Here is a 27,360-nt window from a genome sequence, read left to right on the forward strand (position 1 = left end):
CATTACCAGAACACTTACAGCCAGAGTCATGAAGAGTAAGCTGACTCATAGCAAACACCACCAACTAAAAGTGCTTTTATTTAAGTGTTCTTTCCAATAATGTCCTTTTTTTAAACCATCATTTTACCAGCTGTGTGGAAAACCTGCCAGCAATGTAAGGTTTGCAGTCAAATCATGAGAAAAAGGTCTGATGTTTTCAGCCAGACAGCAAGAAAATAGTCCCTGTTTATATGAACGCTTGTGGCTTGCAAATGAATGCCAGAAAGTTTAGGCAACTTCCCTGAGTCTGACACATCTGGACACTCCTGATGTGGCACATGCATCCACCTGGAGCACCCTGCAGGATAAAACAAATGCTAAGGGTTATTTGCAGCAGTTATTTAAACTTTTTTTTTATTGGAGGAATTCTTTAATGTCTAAAAAACAGTTTAATAGGGTTTGTTTACGGAATACCAGAAAGTTTAGACAGGCACAGGAAGGAAAGAAGACTCCTCTGTGACTGACAGCCTCCCCGGCTTTGGAACATCTGGTCCGTCCTGATGAGGTGAACTCCACCCGCCCGCATCGTGTCAGGCTGTGATGTGTCCCGTCTGTTTCAGAGCCTCTGGGTGGAGTGAAGAATCTCCAGGTGACCGACCCCACCGTCAACTCACTGAGGGTCCGCTGGGACCCGGCCGAGGGCGACGTCAGACAGTACCAGATCATCTACGTCCCCGCTGCTGGAGGACCGGAGAGCATGGTAAGCTTTTACTGACCTCATAATCCCATCAAAGAAGGCAGGTCAGGTTTTCATAAATGTTAGCAGCTGTGGGTTTTTAAATTATTTCTGTTATGAATGTCAAACCTGCTATGATGAAAGATGAATCAAATTTGACTAAATTCAGCTGAGTTCAGACTCTTCTCGGGAGCACACGAGTGCATCAAAGCCTTATAGCATCTTCCTTTCATGACACAAAAAACACAATCAGAATTCTCACTGGGAGCACAAATTAAAATGCCACAGGATATTTTATGTGCCGCTAATCACTTAATTCTTCCATAGTTTTATAGCGTCTTTGTTTGCGAGTTGATGCCTAGAACATTAGCAGAGAATGAGAGACTGCGACAAGCTGACTTGAGCAAACAGAGTTCAAGTTAGTTTATCCAAACCCGTAAAACCATCGAAGTGCATGTTTCTGTTTGGTTTTTTTTGTTGTTTTTTTACAGTATTAGAATAAATGATGCTAGTTTCATTCTCACGCTACGTGTGATTTCAAGAGTTCTGGGAAAATTTAAACAAATGAGTAAGTGGAGACAGAGAAGAGCTGATCATCAGGGAGCCTGTGCACTTCCTGTTAATCCAGCTGTGCTGACCTCTTCATCTCGGAGTGAGGTGGCCAAAGAGGATAAAAATAAATAAGAAACCTGACTATTAAAAATGTTCAAAGGCACCCATGTGAAGAAGAAGTGTCTAAAACCAGAAATGGAGACAATGACTGGCCCCAAACATCTGTTAGTGAGATGACCAGGAAGCTGAGTTACAGCTGAAACAGCCAAACACAGACAAGAGGAGAGGGCTTAATCCTTGCCTCGATTCAAAATCTGAGATGATGAAGTTATACTTCAGAATAACACAGATCGCTCCTTTGTTTTTGTGAGGGACTCCCTGCACCATTCAGAAGCAGTCAACCATGAGGAGACACTGAATGTCCTTTAGTTTCTGGTTTCACCGTCACAGAAATTCCAAACAGCAGCTGTCGTGAAATAGCTCATGGAAGTCTCAATGTGGAACTAAATCTATAAAATAAATAAATAAATAAATAACAACATGAAGATTGTTTAAAGAAAAACTTTTACCCCATGCAAAGAGATTTTTAGCTGGAGCAGCGCCGTATGGCCCTATTCATTCTGGATTTCATGAGCAGCCCTCATGAGAGTGGGGGTTCTTTTGTATTTAGAAATCTATGGCAGTAAATGATGGACATTGGTTGAAAAAAAAAAACCGAAGTAAAAACAGTATAATTTTGAGAATTGTGGTCCAAAGCACCTAAAAATATAAGTGCCTTGCTTGGAGCCACGGACTGCAAACTTTCCAAAGATGCCAACGTATGTGGCTGGTTTGTGGGAAAAATCTCTTTTAAAAGCTGCTTCAGTCCCAGAAGTATTGGTTTAATAAGTTTAGTAAGATCATTTTCTCACCCCCAGCCAGTGAGATAAATAAATACCATTAAAGTCACCCGTCCGTGGCTGATATTTGCTTATTAATTTTCCCTTCACAGACTCAGGTGTCTGGGATTACGACCAACACAGTGCTGAGAGAGCTGCGTCCAGATACTGAGTACAAAGTGACACTGGTTCCCATTTACCTCGACACGGAGGGAAAACGAGCATCGGAGAACGGAAAGACCAGTGAGTGCATCAAATTCTCTTTCTGGGATTCACGAGGCTGCGACTCAAAAATCCACAGACTTGATACAGGAGTTACTTTTTTCCACAAAACTACACTCACCAACTATATTTTGCAGTAGAAATTATGAATCTATCCATAAAAAGAGCCTCATGCTCATGACAGGATGCAAACCTTAAAGGTGCGCTGTAATGTAAGCTGGCTGCACACCTTTTTGGGAGGTGGATAAAGATGAAAGAAAGAAAGTAGTTCCTTTATAAAACCTTTCACAGATAGGTTTTAGATTTTTTTTTAAATAACTGGATAATGATTTCTGAAAAAACGTTTTTTTTGGGTGTTTTGAACACCAGAAGTTTAGTTTAGAGAAGGCAAACATCCCAAACCAAAACCACTCTGTAAGAGTAGATATACTGGCCAGAGGAGAACACTTAGCTTTAATATATCAAGAACCAACATGACAGTTGCAGGAGGTTTAGCTAAAGAGGTATATGAAACTCAGCAGATGTTGCTTCTCTGTGACATTTGACACTCGAGGAAACTGGTCTGAAATGTAACCATCATGTTGTGCTCACAGAGGCTCTCGGCGGAGTGAAGAACCTCCAGGTCACTGATCCCACCACCAGCTCCCTGAAGGTGCGCTGGGAACCGGCGGAGGGCAACGTCCGGCAGTACCGCATCTTCTACGTGCCCGCGTCCGGAGGGGCCGAGGACATGGTTAGAGATCACACTGACTTCCTGTCCTGTCATGTGTCACAAAGGAAAACTGGGCATTCACGCAGATTCACATCAGCTCATCAGATACCTTTTTCTGCATATCAGGAATTGTTTAATCTGCTTTAACTTGCCCAAAGTTGCTGCACATATCTGCAAGCTGCCTTGCAGCCCACCTACACTTCGGCATTTGCTTTTAATGCTGTTTCTGATTCAACCAGTGTCATGTTTCTCATCACTCTGCATGTTCTGTACAAGGGGTCCAGCTAGTTTTTCACCAAAGTCTAATTTTCCTGTTTCTGTGGATGATTACTGCAGAATCAGTGCCAGAATGATCCTCCTCAGATCCGCCACTTCTGCTTTCTTTTGACTGACAGCCGTGTTTCTGTGTACGAACAGGAGCAGGTGTCCGGCGGCACAACCAACACCATCCTAAGGAACCTGCTATCAGACACTCCCTACACTGTGACCGTGGTCCCAGTTTACCCTGAAGGAGAAGGTCTCCGGCAGTCAGACAAGGGAAAGACACGTAAGTCGTTAGAACGCCCTGCCTGTGATCAGGTTTTTGAATTATCTGCAGTAAACATCACAAACTACTAAGAAACAGAACAGATGTCATTCAAAGTGGCAGTGCTGCAGCTCCAGATGTTGCCGTTTGACAGACATGTCAGTCAGAGCAGGCTTTAGGACTTTTTGGGGCGGCCTGGAAGAGACGAGAGAAAATATAAATGTTCCAGAATGATTTTAAACAGGTGCTGCTGCACATTTTTGTAACTAAATACTAATAATTATGAGGCTGTAAATGAGCACAGTAGGGGCACTTTATAACTGCTGTCGGTATCTTAATGGTCTGGATGAAGAAACACTCTTCCTTGAAGAGGAAAAAAAGTTGCTTAAAAAATGTCAGCATCAGCGAATGTTGGTTTTTAAACTGATCGCGGAAAACTGATCTGAGCCGCAGGTCAGAAGCCAATGAGTCGAGCTTTGAAGGTGTAACTTTGACCTGTTGGGAATCTGCACAAGCGATGAAGTCTGAGCTTCGCTTGAGCAAGACTGAATCCATCACCAGCAGCAAACAAAGGCCAGAGGTCGTGGTTTTAATGGAGAGTTGTCAGTAAACCTTAAGTAGAAACAGAACATTCATGCCTTTGCTGAGATAAATAAAGGATAATATCATCATCTTATTATGTCTCCACTCTAATGCAACCAAGACACAGGTTTAGTGCACATGAACCCCCTCAACTCTGGACACAAATTACAGCTTCTTTTTAAAGTTTGACACCAGATACACTATTTTACTTTATAGAGAAACCCTATCTTCCAGGTAAACCTTTGTGGAAAAGGTACTGCAATCTGCAGAATTTGCCAGAACCTTTAAATCCCCCCCCCCCCCCCCCCCACACACACACACACCTCTGGAGGATTGGATGGAGCATAAGAGAAGCTGAAGAAAGTGATTGATAGCAATGAAGAAAACAACTCTAAAACTACAGTTTGAAGAATCTGTCCTCCCAGACTCAGTCCTCCAAGCATTTGCAGAACTGCTGGTTTGTCTGCATCTCTGTGGTTTGATGTCCTGTTGGGTTCCTTGGGTTTGTTTCTGCCCACACGGCATGCCACGCTCTGTCAGCAGAAATGCATCCTGGGGTTTTGACATGTGATGCCACTGGAGTGAGGCATGGAAACAATTCCACAGACGAGTCCAGCAGCCAAACTGGAATATTTTCTGTCCTGTCAGGATAGTTTTGTGGGGGTGGGGTGGGGGGGGGGGGGGGGTGGGGGGGGGGTTTGCACAACCCTTCCTCCTTTTTGGTGTACATGGTGTTTTATTTGCCGTTTCATTGCTTAGAAATGGTGTCGTGTTGAAATCTTGGAATTTTTTTCCCTTACCATCCCTCCACAGTTGGGTTATTATGGTTAGCTGTCACACACACATACTGGTTGTGGCAGGCAGAAGTTGGTGACTCAGGTTCAGGTAGGCGACGCTCCTTTTGTTTCACGGGTTGAATTCCCAGAAACCGATCCACAAATACCCGGTTGGACTTTTTTTGTTTGTTAAAGCTGAAATATGAGACAGCAAGGACTAAAAATGTGACAGTTTGTAAGGGTTGTTTAAGTCCTCCGATCATTTACAAGCACTTTATACAGACATGCTGGCTGCTGCAATAAGTGAACCAGTAGCATCTGCGTGCTGGAACATGACACCACCTCTCTATCACAGCAGCAGCAGTGACACATCGGACCTCAGAGTGAGTCACTATCAGAGAATATGAGCCCGAGAGTGACATTAATGAAGTTTTATTACCAGTCTTGGCCCAGTTTTACTGTTTTGCTCCCTGGAGAAATTTGTCACATTTGGTCTGGACAGAAACAGCAAATTAAATGTTACAGATTACATAATCTCTCTGAAGGACAGAGTAATTTTGTCCCTGGATGACAGACTTTACAGAAAACAATGACTGTGAAGGTTTCACTCTGGAGGTTTTTACCTTATCGAGGAGGAGGCATCTAGTTTTCCTTTTACTGGCTAGAGCTCAAGATACTGGGGGATACACACATCTGGTTTGGTTTAAAAGAGGCTTTTGCATAAACCCAAATCTGTGCTACTTCTCTCTCTACACAGACATTGTAAACTGACTGTCCTGCAGATTTGTGCTGCACTCAGCATTTCATTTCAATCCCGTAGTTTCACAATGATATTAATTCTTGGATTACAGATTCTTTCTTCATAAAATACATTTTTTGTTGTATTGAACCAGTTCTACCAACAAAGTAAATCACATTCTAAAAATAAACACAAATTAAAACACGATTAACAGAATTTAGAAATGATTCAAATAACTTAAACGATGCAATTGTTATTATCTTGTTTGATTATGTAAAGGCTACGCTTCGGAGCATTTCACCACATAAGTTGTAGTCTTACAGCCCTTTGTGACATGTTTATTTTAGTTTAGTTAGAACACCACAATCACACAATAACACAAACAGACTAACCGCTAAAGTTAGCCGTAAACCAGCAGGTCTGAAAGCCCAATGAAGGGTTTCAGTTTCTAGTCGGAAAACACTTTAAACGTAACTTTGACTTCAACTGATCATTTTTCAGTTTGCTAATCCTAAAGTTGGTTGGAGACCACAGCCCAACCAAAATTATTGTGATTGTGTCCAATGAACTATGAGCTCGTTGCCTTTGAAGCGGTTGCTTCAAAGGCAGGCACCAGGTCTTCAACCACTTTGTTCAACCACTTCAACCTCATCGGTTCAGTTCAGTTTTATTTATATAGCACTAAATCACAACAACAATCACCTAAGAGTGCTTTACATTGTAAGGTAAACACCCTGCAATAATAGAGAGAAAGCCCAACAATCAGATGACTGCCTATGAGGCAACAGTGGGAAGAAAAAACCTCTGTCAGAAACAGACTCATGGAGGAGCGGACATCTGCATCGGCCATCAGTGTGCTATCAGTTTGCAGTTAAACGGAATCAAGTTGGCCATTACATGCAGCCTGTTTTTGATAAATATGGAGGAAATTACAAATCTGTTGCTGTTTACATACACAGTAATTCACAAAAACAATAATCCAGATTTACTACTTACATTTAAATAAAGGCATAAAGTACATTTCTGCACAGCGTAGTGTGATTTTCCGCTTCACACCTACCTACAACAGAAAAAGGCAGTATTGAGGGGGCTGGGACTAGAGTTTTCTGCTTATTAGTTTCAGTTTGCAAAATAAGAGTAAAAAGTTCCAACTGGGTTTTAAAGCCACTTGAGACAATGGAAAAGGAAAGATACTAACGTACCTGGGACATAAAAAAAAAAAAACTACAAGAAACATAAAGATGAAACTCAGAGACCAAAGCCCAAACTATAACATCTGCCTGTTGAAAAGAAGTGAATATAGATGAGTATGTTTCATTTGCACTTCTAACAGAATACAATAATTTGAAGTTCACTGCATTTCTGAGCTGCTTGAAGAATGTTTTGAAAAAGTTTATTGCTTTTTAACTCTAAACTTAAACCAAGGATCCAATCCTCCCTGTTCTGTTCCGCTCTTCACTTACTGACACTCACATTTAAAGGAATGTAATCTCTTCTAAATCCAGTAGTTGTCCCGTCAGTTTTAGGCAATAAAGTAAGATGTACTTGGAACAAACCTTTAGTTTTGATGTTGTGTTGCTAAGTGAGGAAAACTAACACCTCTCCCTCGTTCCTAACTTCACGTTCTCTTCACCTCTCTCCCGTTTGCAGTTCCACGCATGCCACCCAGGAATATCAAGGTGTACAATCCCACCCCCAACACCCTGAATGTGCGCTGGGAGCCAGCCACGGGCCAGGTTCAGCAGTACCGGGTGGCTTACGCCCCCCTGACCGGTGCAAGCCCATCTGAGTCGGTGAGTAGCTTTCTGCAGTTAAAACACAAACTGTCATTAGAAGCAGAATTCTCCTTGAGGGGAGGAAAATCTCTCTGTCTGGTCATGAGAAGTGAAGAATGTGAAGACACAAAAATAACAACCTCTTGTGTGATTTAACAGTCATAAAAGAGTGAGGTTGGATAATATTTTTTCCCAATTTAAGTCATCACATTCCAAAAGCTGCAGGTCAGCTCTTGTTAGATATGATGTGCCTCCAGGAAATTCCTGAGATAAGTGGAATTACACTGAAAAAATAAATGAATGATCTTATCCTGGGTTTTTTTTGTTTGTTTTTAGATAAAGGAGAGATTATGGCTGATAATCATTATCTTCCATATCAACTAATCGGTCAGCTATTTTTCTTTTTAATCAATAGTTTATAAAATTACAAGAAGTATCAGGATTACCCAGAATTCAACACATCTCTACAGATCATGTTTTTTTCCAAATAATAGTTCAAAACCAAAATTTAAGGGAATGTAATACATAAAAGATAATTAACCTTTATAAATCCAGCGTATATTTATACTTTAGCAGAGGTATGCACACGACACAGTCACAAAAAGACTTGGCTTTACCAACGTGGGTTTGCACTTTCTCTTGCTCTTTCTCTTGATATATAAGTAAATATAAAGTAATAATCCAATCATTTTGTGATTTGCATTTTCCATCAATGGAAAATCAGCTATATTCTCGAGATTTTTGTCTTTAATTCAGATTTCTGAACATGCCGTTTTATTTGATAGCTTGTTTAGGACACCAAACCCAAAGTCTCTGACTTCACTTTGGCTTTCTTCTTCTGGAAAATGCCATTCTTGACATTTGACTTGGTGATCTTACTTGGGCTGGCATATCTTTGTGTTAGATGTCAACTAAGGACTTGGGAATTCTTGATCCGACTTTTGTATTATTGTATTTTTGCTGTTCTTACTTGACTTTCTTTGTTTGCACACCTGCAGTGTTTAGTCAAACTCGATTAGTTTTCCCCCTTGGTGTGGTTCATTTGTGCAGATATGAACACGGTAATCACACTTGGGTGTGGTCCAAAACAACCAAGACCACAACCTCCAAAGGGTCTCAGCGCAGGTCCAAATGAACTCCAGAGCTGTAAGTTTATGGTTTCAACGTGACCTGAATCCAAACAAACTACCAGGTGTACGTTCCACGTTTGAGCTAAAAAACTTCCAGTAGATACATGGCGAGGTAAATATAGATGCGCGGAGGTCTGTACAGCTAGCAATTAGTCAAGAAATAAAACGTAAATTCTCCACTAGTGCACAACACAGCACCTTCTTCCTGTATTTGCTTTTGTTGCTCCTGCCCAGACACATCTGGCCAATAAGCAGACCGAACTTCTCACGTGGGTTGTAGTGATGCATTCAGCCTCACTTGGATTTTTCTCCGTGTGAAAAAGAAACCCAACCATATGGAAAAACTACAAGTTTATAAACTCATCAACTGATTCAAACCAGAGTAAATGAGCCATAGGTGTGAGAACGCACTTAGTTCCCACCTTAAGATCCAGGAAGTCTTGGCTCAGCTCTGGTTTGAGACTTGTTGACTTGACTCGTGACCCCCTTTTCTATCCTTTTTCCTGACCTAGCTCTGGATTGGTTTTGTTGTTGGATCTTAGTGGCCCTGATTTGTTCTTTTACTTGTGACTTGTGGGTCTCTACTCGGGCCTTGTTGTTTTTGACTCAGGGATTTTTCTTCAGAAAGTCTTTTGACCTAAGAGTCTTGACTTGGCTATAAAGGCTGGTTCTTGACCTTGTTGTTATTTTTAGCTTGGTACTCAATGTTATTTATTTAGGACATGAATGGAAATCCCTAAACAAGACTTAACTTCTGCTTGTACAAATAAATGTCTTTCACATCACATCACCATACATCTGGCTTTTCTCTAAACTGGACACTATTCCTGTATATTGGATGTGAACTTAATAACCAAACTTATTGTATTTGTTTGTTGTAATTTTGGTAGTTAAGTCATTTTTATCTGTGTTCTCTACATCTGATTTTTTTTTAAAAAAAAGTGAAATCAAAGCGGGAGTGTTGCTTTCATTGGGCCGGTCTGTTTCATGGAAACAACAAGTGGTCTCTTTCGCTCGTTCCTATTTGTTTCACCAAGTGGTGATGTTGCGCAGATGTCTGCACAGCAGTAATTATGGTAATGCTCTTAAATATGGAAATCATGACTTGTCGGCTTTTCATACGTCTCCATCAGCACTGATTTAATGCACCAGTGCAAATGTCTGGGTCTCAGGGAGAGAAAAAAAGAAGCTTAATTTCCGCACAAAAAGTTTGAACTCTGTGGCTGAAGTTTGGAAACACTGCATGCCGGACACATCTGTGACTGACGTCACCAACAGCTCCTACGGTCGGAGGTCCTGGGGGCCTTAAGGCTGTAATCTAACAAGGCTGTTTTGATGATTAGAATCAGCTTTGAAGATGCTGTGAAGTTAGTGTTGTATAGTTTATTATTCCCTGTGGTCTCTGTTTCCTTCTATTTTCACTGTTGTTGTACTTTCATTTAATTAACTTTGATTTTGTTTTGGTCTGAGAGGAAGTTGGTTTGGCCACAGTTGGCCACAGAAAGAAGACACAAAGATGAGTTCAGAAGTACAAAGATTTACAACTCTTGGTGACTAATTCAGTCTAAATTATCGAATTTTACATCACAGATTTGTTATTTCACGCGCTGAAGCGCCCCTGAGTATGTTATCAGTATTATTATTAGAACTGAGAAGCAGAGCTCTTTAACAGTACATTTTATTCTGGTTAAACATCAGTGGTTTGCATTAAACAAGTGCTCTATAGAACGAAAAAAATAAGATCAAATGTATGTGGATTCTTTAATGTTATTTCCAGATGTGATTTTTTTTGTCCTCCAAGCACAAATCTAAAGCTGTGGTCAAAACTTCAGTGCTATGGCTGCAGTTTGTTCACATTGAAGAATATCAGTAAGGTCCAGCGCTGATGTTAGGTGATAACAGAAGGTCTCACTTCAGTTTGAAGGTGCTGGATGACAGCAGCCACCTACACCTGACTGGGAATTAACTGGAAGCACATGTTTGTTTAAAATATCGGTATGTGCTGTAGCACTATTAATCTAAGAAACACGTCTATTTACCTTTAGGGATCCCAATATGCGAACCCATTGGCTAGTTTGCTGACTTGATCTTTGGCGAACTGGTTGTTTAGAGCTCCCTGTTTAGCCAGCAAGTATCCAAGCCAAGATTTCAGTTTCTGTCTGCTGGTCATCATTTAAAAATGATAATAAATCATCCATCCATTTGGTAAGCACTCATCCATGTAGCTAGAGTCTGTCCTGGCTGTCTTTGAGTACATTCTGGACAGATCACCAGTCCATTACAGGACTAGCTAATAAAACCTGACAAAGTGGAATCAGATGATGTTCATGCTTCTGAATTGCATTCCTGCAAATCCCATCCCTCCAGACAGAATGTTTAGCTTCATGCTACCAAAGCTTGCACATACAGGTTAATCAGTACATCAAAATTGGAAACCAAAAAGCTTTTGGTACCAAAAATCGTGTTCCTTGACTACAGATTCTGCATATTCATATGAATAAATCTGTTTGTAGAAATTAATGGGATCACAACTGCCTATGAAAGTGCACTAGATGCCTTCCTTAGACATCCTCTAGGACAGGGGTAGGGAACTCCAGGCCTCGAGAGCCAGTGTCCTGCAGGTTTTAGATGTGTCCTTGATCCAACACAGCTGATTTAAATGGCTAAATTAGCTCCTCAACATGTCTTGAAGTTCTCCAGAGGCCTGGTGATGAACTATTCATTTGATTCAGGTGTGGTGACCCAGGGTGAGATCTGACATCTGCAGGACCACGGCTCTCGAGGACTAACGTTCCCTACCCCTGCTCTAGGATGTTATTGGTCATCACTTTGTAGCTGATGATTGGGAGATAACCCTGTACTGTAATTATCTCCCTCATCATATTTTATAAATGGTATAATTCACTCCCACTGGCAATATCTACAGTTGCTTACATGAAAGTTGAGATACGTTTTTATTTGGGACCTTTTTTTTTGCCTGCCATCCTGTTCCCCCTGTCATCTCTATAAGGAGCTCAGTTTCAGTGACATGTTATGATCTCTGGATCAATAATAATCTCTGCCTCTATAAAAGTAAAATAATTTAAAGCTGGATTAACAACCTTAGCATTGTGAAAGAACATTTAAAAGTTTTTGTTATTAGGTTTTAGCAGTTATATACATACATCAGAATTCAAGCATCAGTAATGACATCCTGGGAAACTTCTTTTCATGGGCTTCGTCTTGAATTACTTACAAATCTATAAATGCCGTATCACTGGCTTGTTCAGTTTTTTCTTAAAACAATGAATGTGTCCCATTCAAAAGACCATCAGTTACCCAGAACAACTGCATACTTCGGCCTCATCATTCAGGTTTACTTCAGCCAATGAAGTGCATCCCAGCCCTCGAGAGCAGTACTGCTTTCAGGAAATGACTATAATGTTTTAAAAGGACCGTGTCCAATCCATTGTCCTCACTTTAGAGTTTACTGGTGGGCTTTAACCCCAAGCTAACAGTTGTGCATGTGTAGGTGTGTGTGTGCTTCCAGTTGTGGGATCTTAGCCACTACATCATCACTGTGAAACCTATTTCATGGTCCAACATGCCAAAACCTTTCGGCCCAAAACATTTGCTGCAACCAAACCAGTCCCAAGATGAGGGTGAACTCGAGTCCAAGCAGAAGATATATTTCCCATGATGTAACGGCAGAGACTTTTATGGCCCACAAACCGGCTAAAGAGCTGAGCATAGATGATGTGATAATCCCAGTGACAAGTGACAGTCTGCAGTCACTCGTGTTGTTAGAACACATCTCCCACTGACCGATGGTTTGTTTAGCATTTCACCTTCCAAGCCTTTGTTAGTGTTTGAGGAACCTTTTGGCAGAAGAAACCTTGCCGAACACTGGATGCAAGATGAGCACTGAGGTCATTATGTATATTACTCCTGCCAGATCTGTATGTAATGCGTGAAGAGGCTCATTTGAATAGGCAGACCCTCGTTGATGATTATATCAATATATATTTTGACTCCCACGCGTCTTCTCCAAAAAGGTCCTGGTTTCAGGAAGTATTAACAACGCCTTCCTGGACAACTTGATACCGGATACTCCCTACTCCGTCACTGTCACCGCTCTGTACGCCGACGGCGAGGGATCAGCGGTGAAGGACAATGGCAAAACATGTAAGCACAATGACAATGTCACATTCTGATGGTGTGTAGAATCACATGACTTACTCGCAATAGTTTACATCTGTCGCATGCAGTGATGCAAAACACAATAAGTACAAGCAGATTTAAATTTCGGGTTGCTGACTGCACTCCTCTTAGCAAATATTGGATCATATCATTGGTGATGATCGTAAAACTCCGACTATAATGAACAAATGAGCCTTGTATGGAAAATTAATTATTTAATATCTTTTATACAAAACCCAAAATGTAAATAAAGACAGAATGTGATAATTTTTTTAAATCTCGTAAGCCCATATTTTAACCATAATAGAAAACATATCAGATGCTTAAATTGAGATATTTTACAATTTCATAAAAATCTTTAGCTCATTTAGAACTTTTATGGCAGCAACACATCTGAAAAAAGTTGGGATGGAAAAACAAAAGGCTGGAAAAGCAGGTGGTACTAAGAAGAAACAGCTGCGTGAACATTTTATAGCTTTTTGGATTACCTGGAAACAAGTCAGTGATATGACTGGCACCTTAGAGATGCAGAGTAAAGATGGACAAAGTTTAATATGCAAAACTTTAAATTTAGTTTTTCTAATTTTAGTAGTCATGCAACTGGGATATTCTATGCATTCAGGTTTATTAGTCTCCTTCGTCTTTTAGATATTAAAAGCAAACCATGGCATTTGGAGGGAAACAGACAACTTTACAGAAGCTATGTTAGCATTAGCCAGCTAACATAGGTACACCCTCACTACCTCCATAGAATAATAGAGGATAAGAAGTCAAATGCTGATATTTAAGTGCACTTGAATAATTGATCATCAGCAAGTGTGAGCACCTCTATAAAAGCTGAAGTTTTGGCAGGTCTGGAGCATTCAGGTGTGTTAACTCAATGCCACAGTCCTATCAGGGGTGGATGTCCCAGCAAATTCACCCCAGTCTGTCGGGCCATCTGTCCCACAGCTAATGCTCGACCCAAACTGCACAATGACCACAAGCATGGAAACAAATGACTGAAAAAAGAAAAGAAATGGCCCAGGTAGAGTCTAGACCTCAACCTGATCAAAGTGCTATGGTGGGACCTTAAAGAAAGATGTGCATAAACAAATGCTCACAAAAGTCAATGAAGTGAATCAATGCTGTAAAGAAAAGAGGGCCAGAAGTCCTCAACAATGTTAATGGGTCCAGTTCGTGTGGAAGGGCCTGTACTGATAAATTATATTTTACATTATTGCTGTAAAAAAAACTACTGAACCATGAGGCATACTCAGTTTTTCACAGGTCTGTTATTGTGTTGATTCTCGAGTTTAGTTAAAATGTTTTTTCTTCCCTTGGTCATTTTATTTATTCCTTTCTTTATTCTGAAAAAATAGAAAAAAGTGGGCTTTCAGGGAGGGGGCCCTTAAAGAGAAATAATCTAGTATAACTAAATGCCTTCGTGGGCACCATTATATGTAAATGAGGATTCAACTCTGGGTGCAGTAAAGTAAAACTTCAGAACTAGAAATGGTCATAGAGATTAAGTGAGTGTATATATATATATATATATATATATATATATATATATATATATATATATAGTGTAGCTATAGTAGGATTTAAAGCATTATAGAAATCAAATAATCTTTTATTCATGAATTAGAAAAATATATTTCTATTTATACATTAAAAGAAATTCTCCTACACTGCTTCTGTTTGATATGGTGCAGTACCCCGTGCTGGTCCCAGGAACATGCGTGTGTTTGACGCCACCACAAGCACCCTGACCATTGGCTGGGATCACGCTGAAGGGCCCGTAAGACAGTACAAGATCACCTATGCACCCATGACTGGAGACCCCATCACAGAGTCTGTAAGTGAAACTTCAAGCTCATTGACGTTCACAATACCAAATGATCTCAGATAACATCAACATGTTACTGGTAACAGTGGCTCAGAGGCTGAGACATTTTGGTGAAGTCATTTTGGAGGAAATGCATCAAACCCACTAACCTCAAGTGTATTTCTTACTCTCTGTTTAACCCATAAAGAGGGATTAATCTCAGGTGGTGATGTGTTTTGTTTTGGATAAACTGGCTGCAAACCCTCGCCATTCACAGCTCGCTGTGACGTCCCCCTCGGACTATGCGGTGAAGTCACATCTCAGGATTCCCTTGCCTCATTCAGGATATAAATCACAGATTAGAGAGACTAATTACAGGCTCAGTTAAACAAACTGTATAATTTGGGGCATAATAGCGTTATTAATAGTTCTGAATAATAAGTTGGAACGATGGTGGAGAGCGGAGACGGCCCAGCTGTGCTTCCCTTCTGCTCGTTAGTCTAACACTTGCTCAGAGTGAGTCAGCTAACTCCAGCAGAGGGACGCAGATGAAAGGAGTTCTCCAGACTGGGACTCACCAAAGAGCTCACGACTATTATTTATACTGATGCAAAATGATCAATTTAGCATCTGTAAATAATGTGGAAGGTTCGTGTTGGTACACAGATTCTATAATCCCACCAAGAAGCAATTTTCTGCCTCACAAGGCTGAAGAAGTTATTTTCTGTTTATTAGAGAAGTAGTCTTCTAAAATATTAAAGCTAAAATGTAAAATTGTGCACCACCAACAGTGTTTGTATTTTTCAGGCTCTTCTCTTTATCTTACTGCACAAACCAAATTTATTAGCACTAAAATTTGGAATAAAATCTTTACCCAAATTTAACTTTGATTAATTGATTTTATTGACCGTTTCTCATATAAACTAATATTTGGGTCCTTGATTCAAATTCCAGATGAATCCAAATGGTTTTCTATTATTTTACTTTTATTTAAACAGGGAGCAAAACTCACCACTGAACATGGACTGTATATAAAAGATATAAGGGCATAGCTGTAGGAAGTTGTTTCAGCCTGCATTCTTTATATTGGCCAGCAGGGGGTGATTCCTTTGGTTGCAAAAAGAAGTCCATCCTGGTAAAAGGACTCTTCTTGTCACTTGAAAACTTTCTGATGGGGTTATGGCCTTAATCAGTGCACTTCAGTAAACTGGTTAAGATAGCAAAAAATAAATAAATAAAAATCTATAAAAAATAGGAAGTAAATTAATCGAGAATTTGACTTTATTGCAAGGAGGATGTGTGGTTTGAGTCATCTTCACTTCACAGTTTATAGTCTTTCTCTGTATATAGCATGACACCCTTTATTCTTAGATCTTTGATTTAGAAAACAGGAAAACTCCCCAAAAACTGAATAAGAGAGAAAAGGAAGCAGAAATCTCCAAAATCATACATGCGCAGACGTGTGTGGAAGGAACTCTGTGGAAAGCAGGTGTGGCAGCTTTTCCTGTGACTGGGAGCACTGGGTCAGCTCCGCTCACCAATTACATATACCATGTGCAGCAGATGTGCAGACAGAAAAGCAACTCAGGACGCTCTTGATGTAAATCTTTCTGATTTATGCTTTTTCTTCTTCGGCTACTGAAAATCTCTGACTCTGTGCCGTTTGGATCTTCAGACTCTGGTTTTAGGAAACAGAAACAATGCCATGCTTCAGAATCTGCTCCCAGACACCCCATACAACATCACTGTGGAGGCCATCTACGCCGAGGGGCCTGGAGGATCCCTCAACGGGAACGGACGTACAAGTAATAAAAACCTCTTTGACCTCTAGTTTTCTAGCAAAGGCAGATTTTCAGAAATGCTGGTTGTCTTGTGATATTACACAATCCCTTGCAGCTGTCACAGGGTTTCTGCACATTTGGCGTCATAGCTGGGCCGATTGTAGTAAACAACAGGCTTTCTCAAACTCCTAGAAGGCAAATTTTACCCCTCAGCAGCCATCTTTCAAGTTATTTAAAAGCTTCCAACTAAATTAAAAAGGAGAGATCCATGAGAGCCAGCAGTATGTAAAAACTCCACGTATAGAATCAACAGTCAAGTTTGATTTAAACAGAAAACTCGATATTTCGTTTTTGTTTTACCCAAAATAAAGTTTTTAAATCTTTTTCCTGCAGGTTATTCTGTATGTCTGCTACACATGCTGAAGCCTTACAACATGGCTGTTTCATTAACAGAGCAGATGTAGCTACCTGTATCACTTCTACAGTAACAAGTAGATATACCTACTGCTTGTCTACTGTGTCGAAACGAAGTGATTAGCTCAGATGTTTTCTGTGGCGGCCCCTGATTGGCTCTTTGCGGGCAGAGAGTGGACAGCTTCCATCTTTGGTCTTACAGAGTTCTCCTTAGATATAAATTTTTAAACTTTCTGTCGTTACTTGTATTCAAACGTGAAATAAATCTTGTTTGATTAAGTCTATCAACCATCTATCAGAAAGTAGCAAAAAAAAATCCCCTTTTTATATTTCCTACTTTTAGATATTGACCGTCTGTGGAAGGTAAACCTCACAATCCGCTCCACCAGCATTGTGCTACAAACAATTCTAGTACATTTAGGATGTAATCCAGCACCTCAGCAACTTTTGTGGTGGTTCAGCTTTGAGGCATTGAACCCAGGAGCTTAAACGCAGCGACCGCAGTAGCACTTAGGAGTGAGTTAGAGGAGTAACGGAGAAAATAAATACATTAAGTGCGCGTCAGTTATCAGGGTCTGCATGTGTTAGTGTGAAGAGTTTGGACTTAAAGGGGAGAGCACTCGATCGGCGAGCAGTAGGCTTAGTTATACAAACAGCAGACACTCAGAGTGTGTGTGTGTATGTATGTTTGTACCTGTTTCAATATCTTTGTGGGGTCCAAAAATTGGAACATTACTGTGGGGACCAACAGTCACTTGTGAGGACAAAAGTGACAAAAGTAATTTTTGAGACTCAAAATGTGGTTTATTGTCAGGGTTACATTTATTTTATGGTTAGGTTTAGGCTGAGGGTTAGGGTTAGGCATTCATTTTTGATGGTTGGGGGTTAGGCTAAGCGGCTAGGGAAGGCATTATGTCAATTGGATGTCCTCACTAAGATATCAAAATGAGAATGTGTGTGTGAGGCTCTTTCAGGCATCCATCCAATTCTGGACACCCACCAACTGGTTTCTTCAACAAGACTAAGACCCAAATCTAAACACCTCTATTACATAGGATGAATTTTATAACCTGACTTAAGGCGGCTCATTCCTGACCGCCAGAAAGGAAGAGGCTGATTTTTATTATTACTGAGAAAATGTCCCCCCTTTTTTTTTAACAATGCTCTGTGGTTTTAAACAACCTACAGGTATCAAGTTAATGAAAGGCTAGGGGGTTGTTCTAGCGTTTAACAGCAGCGAGAAGACGGCGTGTCAGCTTCCAAACTCTGAGCTCACTGACAATTTTGCCACAGTAGGTGTAAAACGCTCCCCGGTGTGTGGACGGCTGATATTTACGGTTCAGTTAAAGGAAAGAAAAACAGCCAAAATAAAGTTCTGTGTCATTCAAATGCAAACTACAAATTAGAAGTTCACTAGTGCTTCTGTTTCTGTTTTGTTGCACATGAAGCTGCAGTGGATTTAGTTAAAAAAGCCAGAAAGTCTCCTGCTGCTCTCCCCTCTCCACCCAAACAATAAACCTCCTTTCTGACTTTATGGGGCCATAATTTACTAAATTAGCTTTAAGTTTTATTAAATATGACTTGAAGCTTGCGATTCAAGGCTCATCAGGAAAGTTGGAGAGTTTAAGCTGGCTGAGTCACTTTTGCAGCCAGTCTAAGTGGCCAATAGAGGAACTGCAGTTTTTTGGTACTTGAACATTAGCATCGTGTTTTAGCCCTGCATGTTGATGCTTACCATGTCTAAAATTCGATGCCTCCTCTGTGTCAAAGTCGGCATGTTGAGTCCCAGAAACCTTCGGATCTCAGATGAGTGGTACACGCGCTTCAGGGTGGCCTGGGACCCGGTGACTGCACCCATCCAGGGATACCGGCTGATCTACACCCCTGCAGGTGAGCCTTAACAAAACCATTGCGGTTAATCAAACATGTTTCTCTGCACACACATTGTGAATAATGTCTTGGTTCCTAAAAGCTGTCACCTGATTTTTACTTCTCTTCAGTTTCTCACTCACTTCTCATTCTCCGCTCTCTGTTTCCAGGCATGAACCAGCCCATCGACTTCTTCGTTGGAGACGTGAGCTCTTACACTCTGACCAACCTGCAGCCTGGAACCACCTATGACGTCAAAGTGCTGGCACAGTACACCAGCGGCGTGAGCGCGCCGCTCATTGGCCAGGGGACGACACGTATGTACAGGAAGTGTAATTAGACGCACAAACTGCTGATTTATTTTAAATGTCACTCATAATTGTTCGTTAAAAAACTCACTGGACCTTGGCGTCCTCACGTTAACCCTTCCTGATTTTTCACGTCCAGTCACTTCTGACACTTTAACTTAAGACCAGGGAGAATCCCAGGATTTATCTGATGTCTTTTCAGTTGCTCAGATTTGTTTCTGGCTGACTGAGATTTGGACTTAAAGGCATGTTCACACCTGTTTACTATTTACTCTGGTTATATTGGCCTCAGGTGTTTTTTTTTTTTGTTTCTTGTTTTTTTGTTTTAAGTTGGCATGATTTGTTTGGGCCGGAGACAGTAATTACTCTCAGGTGTGGAACAAAACAGCTACACCAGGAGCCCTGAAAAGAAATGGGCTCATGAAGTGAAATACCAGTCAAGTTTCTCGCTACCTAAAGTTACTCACCTGGTTCCATCAGGCAGTGCAGATAACAGATTATCAGATGTACTCTTGTTTGTTTGTTTTTGTTTTGCTGAAAAGTTCCTGTTTCGTAGAGAATCTCTATTTTTCATCAGTTGTTAAAAGAGCTTAAAAAAACATGAATCGTCCGACATATGAACAGCCTAAACCTCCACTGTGCTTAAACTCTGATTTTATTTTTCAGTCTACCTGAACGTAACCAACATTGAGACCTACGCCATCGGCCACGACAAGTTCTGCATCAAGTGGACGCCACACAGAGCGGCCACGTCTTACCGCATTAAACTCAACCCAGCAGACCGTAAGTCACCTCACATCACTTTTTAAATATCATAATCAGCTTTTGTGTGTAATAATAGTAATGTAATAATAATAGCACTTAGACCATTTCTATGTAAGTCTCTAAATGATCCAAAACCACATGGTTGTGTAACATGTCCTCGGATAGATCACGGAAGAGAACCTGCAGTGATTTTCATCAGAAGTTTCTGATATTTCATTTCTCTGCAGATGCATTAATCTTGTGGTGTGGCTCTATCTGCCAGTGATCCTGATTCAGAGTGACATATTTAAATTGATGCATGTGGTAACGTGTGCAATGAGACTCCCATCAGATGTCTGAAAATATATCTGCAGATGAGATCATCTCTGCAGATGCTGCAAAGACTGTTTTGACTCAAACATTTTCTTGTAATTTCCTCCCTGAGGCTGTTTAAGTTCAGGCTGCCTATTTTCGGATATTGATCAAAAAAGATGCAAGTTTTGGCCAAGACTGAAGGCGCCCGACCACCAAGCTTTAACTCCATCTCTGTTTGCAAAGATTACATCCTTTTCAATGACTTTGGAGTGTCCGAGGTCCATCTGGTTCATACTCGCACGTGGAGATAGAGCATCCGTGTTTAAATATCTTTATGGTAGTCATTAGACGTTTGAGCTGCCAGAACAAACACGGGTCCGTTAGCGTGAGGCAGATGGTGGTTAACCGCTACCATAGGAGCCGTCCCAGTGAGACGCAGCAGACGCTCAAGTCAACAAATCATTCGCCTGTTTGTTCTCAAGTGGAAATGCAAACAGCGGTCGGAGCCAGCGGTAAGATGAGTGGGTGGAAAAACGGTGAGCACGGGTCTTCTGCCTCCATGTTTTAACATCCGTGGTGAGAAGAGGAACATGCGGTTCAGACTCTAGGCTATCTGATATCCTGCTGAAAAGTCTGAGGGCTTTTATTTTGCCAGTGCACTCTCAGCTCGGACCTGAGTGCATCTTTGCTCCTGATGAAAGAGGGCCACCGTTCTGGAGTCGATCTCTCTGAGAGGTGTGCGTGTTTTCACAAAATAATTTACATGATCAATCACAACTTGTTGATGTTACTGGGCATATTCTGAAGATATCTGCAGCAGCGGAGCTGCGGGGAGCGTTGAATCCGACTTACTTGAAGTGCATTCGGGACAGCAAAACGCCCGTGCGATAAACACGTTTTGTTTGTTTGCTCTCGCAGAAGCGCTGAGAGTAAATACAAAATCTTATTATCAATTTATCAGCAGCCGAGACAAGCGGAGAGATAAACATTTCACTGGAAGGGTCAGGGTGCTCTGTGTGTAAAGTAATCTTTATTTTCTTTGTTTAGCAACAAAAAGTCCACTAAACTACAGACAACAGTCATGAAGTGTGGTTGGTCAGTGACTGTGAGGTCATAAATCCTGCAAGGGCTTTCAGGTATAGTTAAGACGTGCTCAAAGAAACTTTTCCTCTTTTGGAAACTTTCTGCAGTCCTCTGAGGCTCACTGCTTGTGTGCATAAGCAGAGAACATGCTCACCCACTGTCTTAAGGTCTTAGCTGGAGCCCATCCCAGCTGTCAGTGGACAAGAGGTGCAATATTAGAAGTGGTAGACTACCCAACATGTATACTAAAATGTACAGGGATATTAATTTGTAAGTGTTGGTGAAGTGATTGGACCAGACTGTCTTTAACATGGAATTGATTTCAAATACAAACACAGATGGTTTGAAATGGAACTAGAACCATGAAAATGCTGCAGAATAAACCTCCTTTGTCCCTCATGAGGCTGAAACGGACACAGAGAGTGCCAACGTCACAATCCAGCAGGCTTTGGTGTTAATTTACAAGCCAGAAACATAAGCACCTGGGGAAGTAATCTTTGACTCATTAGTAATAATTATTAATGCTGTCATACTCAGGAGATGTATGAAGTGAGTAAAAATCTTAGTTTTCTTCACAGGAAAATTTCAACATGATTCAGGGTCCAAACTGTGTAAAAGTCACTGGTGTGTTTTACAAGTGCATGATGATTCAGCCATCTCGAAAAAACTTGTGACTGAAGAACATGAGTCAGTGTTTCCCTCTGACAGGAACCAATCACACTGAGCCCACAGCACCTGGAAATAAACTCTAAATGAGCCGATCAGGAGGTCGAACCTTATTAAACCTCGATGGAGCTTTTGAGCATGTTCAGAAAAGTCCATCATTTAATTTAAGACCACTCCACTGTACTGTGATGTGTTTACATGAGTTTTTGATTCCTCTGTAGCATCCAGTAAAGGACAGCATGAAATCACCATTCCCGCCGGCCTGCCTCAGTACTGCTTTGACGGACTCTCCCCCGATGCTCTGTACACTGCCACTGTCTTCGTTCAGACGCCAAATCTGGAAGGCCCAGGAGTCAGCACCAAAGCGAGGACCTGTAAGTACTAAGAAAGTTCTGCAGTGAGGAGGAAAACTCTAGAAAATCTAGAGAATTCTGCCCTTAATAAATGCACAAAAACAAGAGTGTGTTTGAAATGTGACTGGTCTGGTTCACTGCTGTGAAAACGTAAAGTGCAGTATTTTAATCAGAGAATCAAACCAGTGGCAGGAGCACAACCATCAAAAGAGAGGTCGGGTATTTATATCTTGTGGGGACATCTACTTGACATAATGCTTATCTAGCCCCTTACCCTGGCCATGAAAAATGAATGCCTAAACCTAACTACAACCGAATTGTAACCCTATCACTAAATCCACATTTTGAGTCTCAAAAATGCCTTGAAACTTGTGGGGACCAGGATATTGGTCCCCACAAAGATATGAATACACAAACACACACATACACACAACACATGAAACAAACATAAAGAAGAGAACAACAATGTACTGGAGATAACGAGTCAAATTTAAAATCAAAATATATAAACTTCAAGACAGCGTGGTCTCGGGCCGGAAAACAGGTGTAGTTTAATCAGGCAGAACATCTGAAGCCTTGATTTTTTAAAATTGCCTTTCTTTCATTGAATGAGACCGCATCCTGAATTTGGGTCAATTTGAGCAAGAATTGAGCAATTTGACAAACAAGAATAACTTCCTGTACTTTAATAATTAAATTAAAGCATCAGGGTTTTTGATCTGGAAATATAATTTTATCAGTTCTTTAAATAGTGATAAAATACTTTGTGGTCCAAATGTCCTGCGAGTGACATTGTCCACTTCAGCTGCCTCAAGTTTTTTATATTGATGTTTTAACTCAAAATGAGTTTAAACTAATTAATTAAATTAATCTGTCCTTCATGTATCCTTAGTACAAACCAACAGCATCTGCATCGGAAAAACACGTCCTGAGTGGATCGGCCCACCTTTCCACAGAGAACCCGATCGTAGTAACAGCTGCGTGGCTCCGACACGCCCGCTCACAGTGCAGTCGTGCTGTCTGAGACATGAAGCACGATTCCAACTCCAAATTGCATCATCTCGCAGTGCGGCTCCAAAACAATGACTTCATCACGCGCCGTGTTTACGCCGATTCTGTATTTATTACAAATATGTTGATAACAGTTCTTTTTGGTTTTTTGTTTTGTTTTGGTTTGTCTCTCACAGTGCAGGAGCCAACTCCAGACCCAACAACCCCGCCTACTCCAACAGCTCCACCCACCATCCCCCCTGGATGGGCAGGTAAGCCTCTAATGACATCCATAATCCAACTGAAGGCGAGCTGAATCTGAAATACATTCTTGTGTTTTGGTTGATGAGAGTGATTTTTTTTTTTTTTTTTAGTCTGGTACCGAAAGACAAAATCTTTATAAAAACTCACCCTGCATACAGACATCATAGAGGTCGAAATTTTTCAGGTTGTGTACGTGGTTTTTTTTTCTGCTTTACTCTAAGGACTTTTGTAGTCTACCTCAAGTGGCCATTAGTGGAACTTCAGTTTCAGCACACCCTTTTAGTGTGGTGTTCCAGGTAGATGGGATGTCTCTCCAGCCTGTTTTTGGGTCTCCTTTCAACTGGGCATGCTCAGAAAAAGCAACTTTTTTTCAGTGACTGTCTTAGCAAACACCAGCAGCTGTTAACTGTTGCTTTACATGTCAAACGTTTCTAGTAAATCCTGTTTTCCCCCAGTCTCACTGCTTCTGCTGACTCTGCTGTTTCATTAGGCCTGCGCGCTGCTTTGCAATCTCAGATGTTTGGAGACTAAAGGTGCATTTTGGAATCTGTCTCCAGAGTCTTTGCCTTTTTTTCCTAATAAAACAATATAAAAAATACAAATAATAATGAATTTTGACAGCAAAAGTTACAAAATGAGAGTTCAGCTTGGGTTAATAAGGCTTCCATCTGTTGGCTTCTCACTGGGCTAATTCTGTGTGAATCATCTCCCAATATTTCCCCAAGAAACTCTCCCAGGACTGAACAGATCAAGTCCTTTCATTCAAGCTCGGCCGTGTTTGGAAAATCCTTGACGGTGACTTTGCGAACGCAGAGTCCTCCTGGATCCAGCTCGGACTAGCGGTGGATTAATGGCCACCACATGTGGGCCCCGCGGGGGAGCGTGCCAGTTAAGAACCAACAGCTCAGGTGTTGAAAAAGAAAGCGAGTGCAGTCCAGAGAATTTGTTTGTGTCATTTGGTGCTGTGTGAAAGTTGTTTATAGAGCTCAGAGCAGGCGGAGAAGATAAAGAGGGGTGCATCACATGAGGCCAAGATTATTTAAAGCTTTTCGCCCAATTTGTTTTCATGTGAGAGGAACGCATTAGGGAGATCTTGGTCCTTATGCAGACCAAATGTTCCCGGTTTTATTTTGCCTGTTTTTTTGTTTTTTTTATCAGTGGAACCCATAATTATCGCGAATGGTTCTATCACGGCATTTGTCTCAGGCGTTTTGTTTTGTTGCACACTGTCAGCTGACTTTTTTAATGCGCTCCAGCTTGCTAATTATGCCATGTTATGATGCAACAACTGGCCTGTGGACTCACTGACTCTTTTTTTTTTTGCCTCAGTCTGCAAAGGCGCCAAAGCAGATGTGGTGTTCCTTATCGATGGCTCGTGGAGTATCGGTGAGGAGAGCTTCACCAAGGTGGTGCACTTTGTCTCCGACATGATTGGTGCTTTTGATGTCATCGGACCCTCAGGGATGCAGGTTTGTGCTGAAAACACTGACAGTTATTCCCTCTGACAGGGAGGAGTAGTGCATCTGGTGCAGTTCTGTGTTATTTATACAACAGTTACCTCACAGTGATTTGTATAGTGAGGCCCTGCAATAAAAAGTGCAAAATCTTTGTGAAGTCAAATGGGCCATGCAAGGCCAATGCGGGCTATAACATGCTCTACCTACTGCACCTCCACTCAGGTAGCTCCCTCACATCAACCACTACTGCACCATTTGCAGTAGTCAGAGCAGCTATCTACTCCGAGTGGTTGACAGTTGAGGGGTGAAAAGGCAGAAAAGGAGAAAATAGAGAGACGAGGAGTAAAAAAGAAATGCTCAGTGTGTCACAGGAAGTCCCCCCCCCCCCCCCCCCCCCCCGCAGTTTGAACTTGTAGCAGCATGGCTAAGGGAGGATTCAGAGTCACATGATCCAGCCCTAACTATATGCTTTTGCAAAAAGGAAAGTTTGAAGCCTAATTATAAAAGTAGAGATAGTGTCTGTCTCCTGAATCCAAACTGGGAGCTGGTTCAACAGAAGAGGGGCCTGAAAGCTAAAGGCTCTGCCTCCTATTCTACTTTTAAATACTCTTGGAACCAGAGAACACAGAGAACATGTACCAAGCCAATGAAATGCAGTTTGCATCTAACTAGCAGTGCATGAAGGTGTCTTAGCTACATAGGGATGTAAATTAGCATGTCTCATGGAGATGGTGATGCTAAAAAGTCTTTAAGTTAAGATCATTTAGAGGAGACACTCAAAAACTTTTCATAAAATAAAAAAGGAATCTGCTTATTTTTCTGATCTGATTCCAAGAAAATAATTCATTCAATAAAATTTCACCTTTTCTGTTTGTCTGAATTAATGAAATCCCCCAAAATCCTGCCAGACGTTCTCATATGCACTGAGTAGCAGCTGAACAAGCAAGTATGTGAGAGTGCTTAAAACCCAGACCCAAATAAAAATGGCTTAAACTGAGCTGGAGAGGCAATGCCGTGAATGAAGCTGAGCTCTGCAGTGAATGAGAGGCTCTTTGTGGATTTTAAGATGTCTCATTAATTCAGAAACCTTTTTTTTTTCTCTCGAGTGAATGCATTACACTTCCGTACCCCAGCATCATCCAGTGGTGGTTTTGTTTTTATTTTCACAATGGAAACCTCATGATAAAAGAACTTCACCTCAACAGGAGGCTAGGGGTCTTATAAAACATCCGCCCTAATACGAGAATTCAATCAAGTGTAATCACTAACAGCCGACAACAAGACAAAACAAGAAGAAGGAGGGAGATGCAAATGAAATAAAGGCTATAAAAGCTTTCTTGGCGATGCAGAATTTTTTCCAACTGAGTTTTGCAGGCATTTAAAGAATCGGTGATTATATATAAGCCTGTTCCAGAGAGAGGGATCTCTGGATTTAAAGGTGCATTCATGCTGACAAGTGTGACAGCATTGTATAAAAATATGATTAAAAGCCCGATGTGGTCCAAAACCTCTGTAGCTGTCTTAATTATTTCACATTGACACAAACCTCGTCTTCTTTAAAATCATCCCGGGATGCTATAATGGCTCATATCCCCAATCAGGATAAAATGAACAATCCTTGAGTCTAAGATAGTATTCGTTGGGATTCTTTTGCTTCTATTTGTATTATATTTTAGCCACAGAGCCAAGCATCTGTTTCACTAAAAAACTAAATCCATTAGGTTTATATTATTAGCTTGTTTGGCATCCCTTAAGGCAGTTTCTTCTGACAGTCCTCAAAGACTACTTTGTCCATCTGGATGAGAAAACATTTTGTTTGCTGCACAATAAAGCAGATTTTCATTGCCAAATTACCAAAAATACTAGTTTCTTAATCCATAAAAGATGGTTATGAGAGAAGACTGATTTGTAAGCTGCTCCACTGATTTAAATACCGGTAGATGTATAGAATTGGTCAGTGTATGACTGTGTGCGAGGGGAGACAGCAGTGCATGTGCTTATTTTCTTTAGAGAAGCAAGCGGATATTAGAAACATGTATGTTCTGTGTTGTATAATGATGCTGTAGCCAAATGTCTGTCTGCGATGCATTTGTGGGAGGGGGAAAAAAAGCATGTGCAAGTTCTTATCTGAACAACAAAGTCAAACTCCAGCCAATGTCTGGTGGCCAAATAATTTTGTTGGAAGGCCAGTTTTTTCCCCTCACTGGCCCATTTACTTTTTAATTTCTTGAGTCATTTCTTTGTCTGTCAACAAGATTATGCAAAAATGAGATTTCATAAAAGTTTGTGGGGAAGTGAAACAAGAGGAACCCGTTAAATTCTGGACAGCTTTCTGTAGGAATTTCAAAATGACCCCCTTAACTGGATGTGTTCTCTGAGTCAAGTTATTCAGTGTTTTTATACATAAAGTGCCATCTTAAGCTTGTTTGAAAGTCCTTATTCCCCCGTTGCTGTGCTGCGTAATGCTGTTTACACTGACACTCGTGCGCTGAAGTGTCTGCATTGCTCTCCCATCACGAG

The 27,360-nt window shown here is 41.0% G+C and overlaps 1 protein-coding gene and 1 long non-coding RNA gene across 6 annotated transcripts in view; one reads left to right on the forward strand and one right to left on the reverse strand.

Annotated features, from left to right (window-relative positions):
• Nucleotides 1–27,360, forward strand: part of col12a1b (collagen, type XII, alpha 1b) — a 169,276-nt gene that overhangs the window by 99,515 nt on the left and 42,401 nt on the right. For all 4 annotated transcript variants that reach the window (XM_085134191.1, XM_085134192.1, XM_085134194.1 and 1 more), the window contains 14 exons: nt 600–739; nt 2,259–2,388; nt 2,961–3,100; nt 3,497–3,626; nt 7,353–7,495; nt 12,642–12,771; nt 14,484–14,626; nt 16,272–16,401; nt 18,562–18,681; nt 18,831–18,977; nt 19,635–19,751; nt 21,998–22,150; nt 23,317–23,391; nt 24,713–24,852. In XM_085134191.1, coding sequence (XP_084990317.1) covers nt 600–739; nt 2,259–2,388; nt 2,961–3,100; nt 3,497–3,626; nt 7,353–7,495; nt 12,642–12,771; nt 14,484–14,626; nt 16,272–16,401; nt 18,562–18,681; nt 18,831–18,977; nt 19,635–19,751; nt 21,998–22,150; nt 23,317–23,391; nt 24,713–24,852 — 1,838 coding nt within the window. The remainder of the gene's footprint in view (nt 1–599; nt 740–2,258; nt 2,389–2,960; nt 3,101–3,496; nt 3,627–7,352; nt 7,496–12,641; nt 12,772–14,483; nt 14,627–16,271; nt 16,402–18,561; nt 18,682–18,830; nt 18,978–19,634; nt 19,752–21,997; nt 22,151–23,316; nt 23,392–24,712; nt 24,853–27,360) is intronic.
• Nucleotides 14,713–18,918, reverse strand: LOC146502134 (uncharacterized). Of its 2 annotated transcripts, none has more exons than XR_014869612.1 (3): nt 18,804–18,918; nt 18,527–18,687; nt 14,713–16,274 (listed from the first exon to the last, which is right to left on the reverse strand). It is a non-coding gene; the product is annotated as an uncharacterized LOC146502134 (long non-coding RNA). The 2 variants fall into 2 exon arrangements; XR_014869611.1 differs by having other exon boundaries at nt 18,771–18,884.

This window comes from Neolamprologus multifasciatus, chromosome 15 (genome assembly GCF_963576455.1).
Source record: "Neolamprologus multifasciatus chromosome 15, fNeoMul1.2, whole genome shotgun sequence".
Taxonomy (NCBI): Eukaryota; Metazoa; Chordata; class Actinopteri; order Cichliformes; family Cichlidae; genus Neolamprologus; species Neolamprologus multifasciatus.